The 10,322-nt window shown below is 37.9% G+C and overlaps 1 protein-coding gene across 1 annotated transcript; it reads left to right on the forward strand.

Annotated features, from left to right (window-relative positions):
* The first annotated feature begins 119 nt into the window (after positions 1-119).
* On the forward strand, positions 120-9,335 carry drc3 (dynein regulatory complex subunit 3). Its single transcript, XM_058404379.1, has 12 exons — positions 120-2,925; positions 3,017-3,133; positions 3,227-3,393; positions 4,289-4,435; positions 4,653-4,772; positions 5,827-5,939; positions 6,901-7,075; positions 7,172-7,294; positions 7,882-7,952; positions 8,051-8,174; positions 8,298-8,429; positions 8,603-9,335. Exons 1-12 carry the CDS (start codon positions 2,766-2,768, stop codon positions 8,699-8,701), a joined length of 1,548 nt encoding a protein of 515 aa, XP_058260362.1. The 5' UTR covers positions 120-2,765; the 3' UTR covers positions 8,702-9,335.
* The last annotated feature ends 987 nt before the right edge of the window (positions 9,336-10,322 follow it).

A 10,322-nucleotide genomic window follows, 5' to 3' on the forward strand; every position in this document is an offset into this window, starting at 1 on the left:
TGTTACATGTAGAACGGCCATAAAATATATTCCCTGTTTTCAGTTACATTATAGCACCTATAAAATGTTCACCACTCTCTCTCTCTCTCTCTCTCTCTCTCTCTCTCTCTATATATATATATATAAACATTTTTCAGATTGTTACCTATATCACAAATCACAAAGCTCTCTTTCCTGCAGACTCTTTGGCTGTAAATGTACCGATCATTATGAAGCATTCACACCCAAAACTCTTTCCATTATCATTATGTAAACATATATGAACAGAAAACTTTATTATATTGTTCATATTAAATAACAAACTAAGAGGTAAAGAAGTGTGCAGGCAGGTTGGAATGGGTGGAGAAAGGTGCCGGGAGTTCTATGTGATAGAAAAATATCAGCGAGAATCAAGGGGAAGGTGTACAGGACAGTGGTGTGACCAGCCATGCTGTATGGTTTAGAGTTTAGTGCAACTGAGGAAGAGACAAGAGAAGATGTTGAGGTTCTCTTTGGGAGTGACAAGGTTAGACAGGATTAGGAACGAGTACATCAGAGGGACAGCTCATGTTGGATGTTTGGGAGACAAAGTTAGGGAGGCCAGATTAAGATGGTTTGGACATGTTCAGAGGAGGGAGAGTGAGTATATTGGTAGGAGAATCAAAGAGGAAGGCCAAAGAGGAGGTATATGGATGTAATAAATGAGGATATGAAGCCAGTGGGTGCAAGTGTTGAGGATGCAGAAAATAGGGATAGGTGGAGAGAGATGATTTGCTGTGGCCACCCCTGAAGGGAAAAGCAGAAAGAAGAAGAAGAAGAAGTTAAATAACAAACTATTTATTATTAGCTTTAATATAGATTACAGAATGTCCAACGTAAGTGTTAGTAAATGAGTTGTTAATATGAAGCGATGATGTATTACGACAAGCTCATTAATATAAACCTCATTATTTACATTAGATCCAGCACTACTGTCAAAGCTTTGCTGTTGTTCAATCAATAAAATAAATGAACATCTGACCAATCAGATTAAAGAATGAAACACTGCTATATAACAGTAACTTAATAGCACAGTACAAAATGTTATATATGTATTATTTGTACTTTCTTAACTCCAATTGTTGTTACCAAATAATAATTGTTGCCCCAGTAATAACGAATATAGGCCACTTAAATCTTGGGCTTTTCCGTGTAAATATACAGTCCTGTAACATTTGAACGTCGTCCATTAAAGAACCAGCATAAACGTTTCACGCTGTTGAAGGTACCCTAGAAATATGTTCTGTTGCTACGCAACAGCTGGTCTAACGCCGAGACGGGACTTCCCATGTAAATAGAAAGCAAATAAGTAAGTTACTATTTGCTGACTAATACTTTTACTTTTTCCTGACATTTCTTATAGAAAATATATTTGAAGTGTTTTGAGTGTTTTGCTGCTTGCTAAAGTAGTAATTTTGCGCTAGAGAGCTAAAATAGCGAGTTCGCTTCAGAACTCTATTGCATTGCATTCAATAGGCTTTAACACTAGACTAGGGAATGGCACAAGTTAAATTAGATATATTCTAAAAAAAATAATAACGTCATTTTTAACGTCTTACAAATTTTGCAGTAATGATTATTTTTATATTTTCCATAAAAAGCTTAAGCTAAAAATCTAGATGTAGCAATATACACAGATCAGGCATTACATTATGACCACCCTGCCTATTATTGTGTTGGTCCCCCTTTTGCTGCCAAAACAGCCCTGACCCATCGAGACATGGACTCCACTAGATCCCTGAAGGTGTGCTGTGGTATCTGGCACCAAGATGTTAGCAGCAGATCCTTTAAATCTTATAAGTTGCAACTTACAGGATTTAAAGGATACTTTTGATAGATACTGACCACTGCAGACCGGGAACACCCCACAAGATCTGCAGTTTTGGAGATGCTCTGATCCAGTCGTCTAGCCATCACAATTTGGCCCTTGTTCACACTCAAATCTTTACACTTGCCCATTTTTCCTGCTTCTAACACATCAACTTTGAGGATAAAATGTTCACTTGCTGCCAAATATATCCCACCCACTAACAGGTGCCATGATGAGGAGATAATCAGTGTTATTCACTTCACCTGTCAGTGGTCATAATGTTATGGCTGATCGGTGTAGAGAAAATGTGCAAAACTAATAAAACCAAATTATAGTACTTTAAAGTTAGACTTAAAAACAGCTATTTCACTGTGTAAAACACTCTCTAAAAACAGATTATATGGAGAGAGAGCGAGAGAGAGAGAGAGATTTCAGATAACAGAAACATTTCAGTTTTGAAATAGTCGGTAACGTTTGCTTGGAGAAAATGTCAAAACTGCACCATGTGGAAGAGTTTTTCCAGGCTGCTACAAAACCCAAATCCTTTAATACTCCTCGGCTTTTTGAATCAACACAGATAGCCTGTGGGCTGAAATATAAAAATAAACCTCACATTTGCACCAGATTTTCAAGGGCATTTATGAGAACTATATGGGGCGGTGGTAGCTCAAGTGGTTAAGGCTCTGAGTTGTTGATCAGAAGATTGGGGGTTCAGGCCCCAGCACCGCCAAGTTGCCACTGTTGGGCCTTTAAGCAAGGCCCTTAACCCTCTCTGCTCCAGGGGTGCTGACCCTGCACTCTAACCCCAACCTCCAGGGATGGGCTATGCAAAAAAGAATTTCATTGTGCTGTAATGTATATGTGACAAATAAAGGCTATTTATGGTAACAACACATGTGCAGGTTATTAATGTTTACACTTTGGCAGCATCTTCGAAATGAGCAGACTATATGATATAAAAGAATCCAGTTTAATTGATGAGGAAATGCTGGAAAAGGCAATTGAAGAGCAGGGACCGCATGGAAAGGCTGGACTTCTAGCCAAAGAAGAGGGCTTAAGATACGACGAAGTGACTCATCTGCGCCTGGACTACAGAAGTAAGATTTGAACATACATGAGGTCCATTTTGACATGTCAGTTCTGTTACATATAGCATTTATTGCTTGCATGATGACTGTGTTTCTACAGACATCTTAAAGATAGACCTTTTGTGGCAGTTTACATCTCTAACCAAGCTTCAGCTCGACAATAATAGCATTGAGAAGATTGAGGGATTAGAAAAGCTCACTAACCTGGTATGGCTTGGTGAGTTCAGCCAGGTTTTTTGTTTTGTTTTTTTGTTTAGAAGTTCTGATTTGATTTTCTTAATCACACAACATGCTTCTTCTGTTCTCTTAGACTTATCCTACAATAATATCGAGGTGATTGAAGGGTTGGATACACTCGTGAAACTGCAGGACCTGATTTTATTTAACAATCGAATTTCAGTAATAGAGAACATGGATGCGCTGCTAAACATTGAGATCATCTCGCTCGGCAACAATTTAATCTCACAGCTTGACAGTGTAAGTCCAAAAGCTTTGAATAGTCCAAATTGTACTTTTATAATTTTATTATATAATTGAACAAATTATATAGCACAAGAAGAAATGCTTTTTTTTAAATAGCTTCCAATATCTGCTTGTAATATATATATATATATATATATATAATCTAGTATATTGTACTGATTATAAGAAATTGGAATCATAGTTGCATGCGTGGATAGCTTGACCTGGATTAATATTAATTATAGATTGTCCAACAAAGTCTGGCTTAATAATTTACAGTTAAAGCGATCATGTTTTGCAACAACCTCATTAGAATAAACCTTATCATTTGAATTAGATCCAGTACTACTGTCAGAGCTTTGCTGTCACTAATTAATTAATTAATTAATTAATTAATCAATAAAATTAATTAACACCTGACCAATCAGATAAAAAAAATTAAACATAGTTATATAATAGTATAAATTATTAATAAAATAAGTAAATATTCACAAAGAGAGAGAGAGAGAGAGAGAATTATGTCTTATTACAATACAGTACACAGTTTTATAGTTTTCTGACAGTTTTTACTTTCTTAACTCTATAAATATAAACCTGATAAATATAGGCCACCTAATGCCTAGGCCTTTCAGTGTAAATATGCTAAAATCAGCTATAATTTGACCATTGTGCATTAAAGAACTATCATGAAAGTTTCACACTGTTGAAGGCACCCCCGAAATATGTACCTGGATACTGCAGACAGCACGTGGATACTGTAGATAGACCTTCGAAGAACAGCTGGCTTGTTTATCAGGCATCTACATCTGCATCAGGATTTATAGAACATTGCTTGTGACAGTCTCTATTGTTGTCTACCAAATGTCTACCAGATGCACCGTAGTGACTCTCATCCCCATTCTGTTTTTAGGTAATATACCTGAGAAAATTTAAGAACTTACGCACACTCGACCTTGCTGGAAATCCATTCTGCAAAGATGAAAACTACAAGGTTTTTGTGACTGCGCACCTGCCAGACCTGGTTTACCTCGACTACAGGCTTCTAGATGAACAAACTGTGAGTTATGTAACAAGTGCACGACTTAGGAGTCAGTCAGAAGTGCACAAAACTACTAACTAACTATGAAAACCTAAGGATTTCCTGGCACTCCTGCCAGAGCTGCTTTTCTAGAAAACTAAGCGCTGTGTTATAGTAATAAACATTATGGGAAATATCGCTGTGTTTATGTTGAGTATGTGTTTTTTCCCCACTTTAATCTCTGCTCTATCCAAAGCGAGAAAAGGGACAGTACCAGTATCAGACTGCAACAGAGAAGATAAAACACATTGAACTGGAGGGGCAGAAGGCAGCAGAGGCTCAGAAAGCGATGGAACAAGAACTTCAGCTGCACAAGGTGACAATCATTAAAGTAAAAGTACAAAAAGTGTATAAAATATTTCATTTGTTTACATTAATATTAAAATGTTTTGGCTGTTTGCCTTACCCCTTCAGGGTTGGGGATTCAATTCTCACCTCCGCCATATTTGTGTGTGTGGAGTTTGCATGTTCTCCTTGTGCCTCAGGGGTTTTCTCAGGGTACTTCGTTTTTCTCCCGCAGTCTAAAGACATACATTGTAGGTTGACTGGCATCCCTAAATTATCCGTAGTGTGTGAATGGGTGTGAGTGTGCATGCGGTTGTGCTGTGCAGTTCACTGGCATCCTATCAAGGGTGTACCCTGCCTTAGAGTCCTCTGGGAGAGGCTCCAGGTTCCCTGTGACCCAGTAGGATGACCCAAGTGATGTAGAGAATAGATGGATGGAATATTTTAAAGGTGACAGAGGCATGGTCTAGCTGTGCTTGTGAATTGAGGACTTTGAGAAGGAGTGGGTCATGAGTGTACACCTATGTGAGATTAACCATGGCCTACTTATACACTGTGTGTCTTGTAGTGAGGTACAACATGCTGACAGCCTGCAGTGTAGAGCAACGCTAATCTCCCCACAGCCTATCTATCTATCTATCTATCTATCTATCTATCTATCTATCTATCTATCTATCTATCTATCTATCTATCTATCTATCTATCTATCTCAGTTTACATTTCATAATATTCTGGATGATGTTAAGTATGCCATACTACTCAATATTTTGATCATTAGTAACATAAAACAAGCTGCCCAACTACACTCCAAATAACTGCTAGTTACTGCTACGTATTCCAAATAACTGCTAATAAGCTAGCTTGCCATATTTACAGAAAGACATGTGGGATTCAGTAATGGCTCCTCAGGTTTTTATAAAACTTGCAGTGATTTTTACAAGTAGCTAAATCTGAACTAAATCTAGCATAACAATGATCTTGTCCACTAGGCTAACATTTTTTCACGTCATCAACAGTGAAAGCTAACTAACGTTACTAACGAGTGTCAGCTAACTAACGTTACAATTTTTGTCTCCATGTCATAGGATGCATTTGTGGAATATTTGAATGGGCCTCATCTATTTAACAGCATGTTTGTCGATGATGTTGAAGCATCTAAGTTGGCACATCTTCCTGAAGTTGCTACACTACTGGAATCATATCCTTACTTTGCATTTTGCTTCATCATTACGTGGTCATCAGACTCAAAATAACGTTATATATTTAAATACTGCTTAATTTCTCTGGGCCAATTTCTGACCCCTGACAGAATTTCAGCTCGGAACATCCGGGAGGTTCAGAGTTCAGGATGTCAAATCAGCATGGCTGCTCACAAAACTCTTCAGTAAACAAAGACACACTTCTTACCTTTAAATCAGTTACACTGTACAGTATATACCGATCAGCCATAACATTATGGGCACTGACAGGTGAAGTGAATAACACTGATTATCTCCTCATCATGGCACCTGTTAGTGGATGGGATATATTAAGCAGCAAGTGAACATTTTGTCCTCAAAGTTGATGTGTTAGAATGTTCTGCTGGGAAACCTAAGCATTGTTGCAGACCATGTACACCTTTTTATGGAAATGGTATTCCCTGATGGCAGTGGCCTCTTTCAGGATCTGTGGGATGTGCTGGACAAACATGTCCAATCAATGGAGACCCCACCTTACAGGACAACTTACAGGACTTACAGGATCTGTTGCTAACGTCTTGGTGTCAGATACCACAGCACACCCTCAGAGATCTAGTGGAGTCCGTGCCTCGATGGGTCAGGGCTGTATTGGCAGCAAAAGAGGGACCAACACAATATTAAGCAGGTGGTCATAATGTTATGGCTGATTGATGTACGTAGTACGGTATTTGCTTTCAATCAATCAACATGCAGATATTGGTAAGGTTGTTCAATATGTATAATACTATGTATAAGACTATACAGTTTGCTTATGTCATTGGGTGGGTAAATTATAAAGGAGATCAATTTTAAACTAAAGTTCAATTTAACCTTCAAGGAAAGATGCCCATAAGCACAGATGAGGCTCATGAAGGGCTGTAAATACTACAAATGGCAGCTTTAAAGACTCTCACATTGCATCTACCTTAACTGCATCAAAACATACCAGACCCAGTTGGAGGCATTGTGTATGAAGATTTTTGAAGCAGGTTTAACACAGCAAACACAAAGACAGAAAGAGGTGGAGTGCTTCTTTACCGGCTTCCGAAATGCCGTAGCTGACAATCAGCAAAAAGGAGCTCAAATAGTAGCTGACTTTGAGAGGTCCAGGAGACAGGTAGGTTGCTTTTCAACTCAACCACAGGCAGACAGAAGATGTTAATTGTAACTGCTTTTAATGCCACTCACACAAACAACCCATTTCCTGTCGTAGGTGATGGCTGAGATGAAGCAGGCAGCAGACCACAGTGTGTTGAAGATCAGAGTCAGAAATGAGATCATGCAGATTCGGGACACTCTTCTGACTCTCGAGATGCAACTAGTGGCTCAGTTAGAGGTATGGTGCACAAGCTACAAATAATATATAACCATATGGCTATAAGTATTGGGACACCTGACCATCACACCCATATGTGCACCTTTTTTGCCAAACAAATGCTTGCTTGTAATTTCTGTTTATTTAAAAAAAATTTAGAAGGATTTTCCAGTGTCAGTACTTGGTAACAGACAGAGCTAAAGTCTATTATTTTAAGTTTTCTGCCCTCAGGAGTGAGGATGTTGTGGATTTGTGAGATTTTTCTCTAAAAATTTGTGCTGTCATGTCAGCGATAAGAGGTGCTAACTTGTTTCACAGATGTTCCACACATATTAATATAAACTTATATAAAAAATACAGTGTCATTTTTTTTTAAATAAATAAAAATAAACTCTAACCCTAGAGATGACAAATGATTGCTGGGATATACATATAAAAGGAATACAGCATTTTGGAAAGAGCTGCTATAGTAAAATTATCAACCACAGCAATTCCCATCATGTGAATTTCATGGTGCCGCATGTTCACCTTAAAACTACAAATTCTTATTTCTGTTTCCTGTATTCATTTAACTGTATGTATAATTGTATGTATCTCTCTTTTCTCAGGACATTACTAAAGACTTTGAGAGAAACATCACAGACATGGTTGGAGGGTTTGCTGAATATGTGCAAGGCATATATCCTTTTGAAAACAACAACAACAAATGTCCAGGAGAGAATCTGGGCTAACTTTAATGCCAAACATTAAAATGCACACTTTCTTTAACAACAGAACATTTGTCCAGTGTCGAGATCTGGAGAACCACCACCATGAGAAAGTGCTCATGATTGCTGTGGCAACACTGGAGAGAGTGGCTAAGAATGAGCTGGATGAGGATTTGCCCGATGACGTGCAGTTGGTTAGTAGAAAAAAAAACATACAGTTATGAATCCTATCAGCTTCTAGATGGATGGGTTATTACAGAACAATATTACGTCATTGGAGAGGGCATCTGGTCTCATTGCTCAGTGTTGTCGTCTAGCTCTTTGTGGACAAAGACACAATGACCAATGCTGTCAGTGCGTCACATGACGCACACCTGCTGAAGATCGACAACAGAGAGGATGGACTCCTGACACGGATCCACAACTGGAAGAGTGCATTAATAAAGTCGGTAGGAGAGAGTCTGAAAATTATTATTAAACATTCATATTACTCAGTTCTCTGGTGAAGGACTTAATACAGTATGTAATATTACAATGTACATGGCTCAAGAGACCTGCTGTGATATATGTATATATTGTTTTGAATCAAACTCCAATATAAAAGACATTTTTGTGTTAACAGATACACGACGATGCGGTTGAAAGGAATCGCAAACGCATCTCAGAAATCCTTACATATATTGATTATGCTTTGGACCAGCTGGAGCTGAAGCAGAACTGAGGGAAGATTTCAGGCTGGGAGTCTCACACCCACCAAGGCCAATGCATTTTAAGACCACTGTACACTCACTACACAGATTCGTGGTGTTTTATGGATAGACATTGAGAATAAAACAATAATAAACATGTGAAGTGTTGGAATATATATTGTCTGGATTTTTTTTAAAGGCCTGAAGAGGTTAGTGTTTAATATCCTATGTCGTTTATCACACTACAGTGTATTTACCCCCAGTGATGTGTCGTTCATTTTAAACGAATCCTTAATATGACTCAGGAACAATGAGTCGTCTCAGACAGCGATTCGTTCATTTTGGATTGACCGCGCATGCGCAACATCCTATAGGTACGTTCATTATCCCTTGATGTCTCTTACAGTCAATTATACTAATGTAATGTATAATATGTAGAAACTACTAGACATGTGCAATGAACATTATCTGAAAAAATAGTTCTGTTCTTTGTCCTTGGTTGAGATTTATAGTTTTTTCTCTTATTCTAAATGTGATCAACGTTTGCCTATGTAGATGTGTCGAGGTAACTGCCTTATTAACACTGTAAATATATTCTGCTGAAACAAACGAAATGACTCGAAAAAAAGATCATTTTCTTCATTTTGCTGAACGAGATTCAAAGATCCAAGTCAGTAAAATGATCCGAATCACTAATTTAGTCCATTCAATTTTCCAAGTTTTTCTTGCTGAGCAATCCTGCCACCTACCAGCCATGATATATATGATATATATAGTAAAAACAGACATTGAAGGACATTTCTCATGAGTTTCCATTTCTTTTGAATGCATGTGATGTCACTTAATATGTCTGTATAACTTACATAACATATAACATCACATTGGTGACCTGGCTAGCTAGCTCAATAACTACATATGTAGGCTAACCCTGCTTAATAAACTAAGAAATTCTGTAATTAAGATGGAGTATTTATGCTGAAGCTAGTGGTTAAAACTGGGATTTAGAGATTTTAGGATATCTTTCATGGGTGCCAACAATTAAGGGAAGAGTGCAGTTAAAATGATAACTCTATGATAATTTATTCAAGTTTGACTGAACATGCCATAATTCCTTTTTGGCAGTTGTGGAATGAAAATGATAAAAGATACAGAAAAGCATTTAACGTTTCCAGAGCATTGTGGGAATGTTTCGTGTCAATGTTCTGAAATCGTTTCTTTAAGTTTCTGTCTAGTTTCCCAGGAATGTTTTCGTTTATTAAATGTAACGCTCAAATTTGTTGAGAACTTTCACAGAACGTTCCAGTAACATTTAAATAACCGTGCAGTAGAATTGGATGAATTGCCATTGAACATCCCCATAACTTTATGAGAACAGTACAAACCTCTTACTATACAAACATACACAATATTGCCAAAAGTTTTGGGACAGCCTTCCAAATCACTGAATTCAGGTGTTGTTTTTCAGGGGTTGGGCTCAGCCCCTTAGTTCCAGTGAAGGGAACTCTTAATGCTTCAACATACCAAGACATTTTGGACAATTTCATGCTCCCAGCATTGTAGGAACAGTTTGGGGATGACCCCTTCCTGTTCCAACATGACTGCACACCAGTGCACAAAGCAAAGGTCCATAAAGACATGGATGAGCGAGTTTGG

The sequence above is a fragment of the Hemibagrus wyckioides genome, linkage group LG02 (assembly GCF_019097595.1).
Source record: "Hemibagrus wyckioides isolate EC202008001 linkage group LG02, SWU_Hwy_1.0, whole genome shotgun sequence".
Lineage (NCBI taxonomy): Eukaryota > Metazoa > Chordata > Actinopteri > Siluriformes > Bagridae > Hemibagrus > Hemibagrus wyckioides.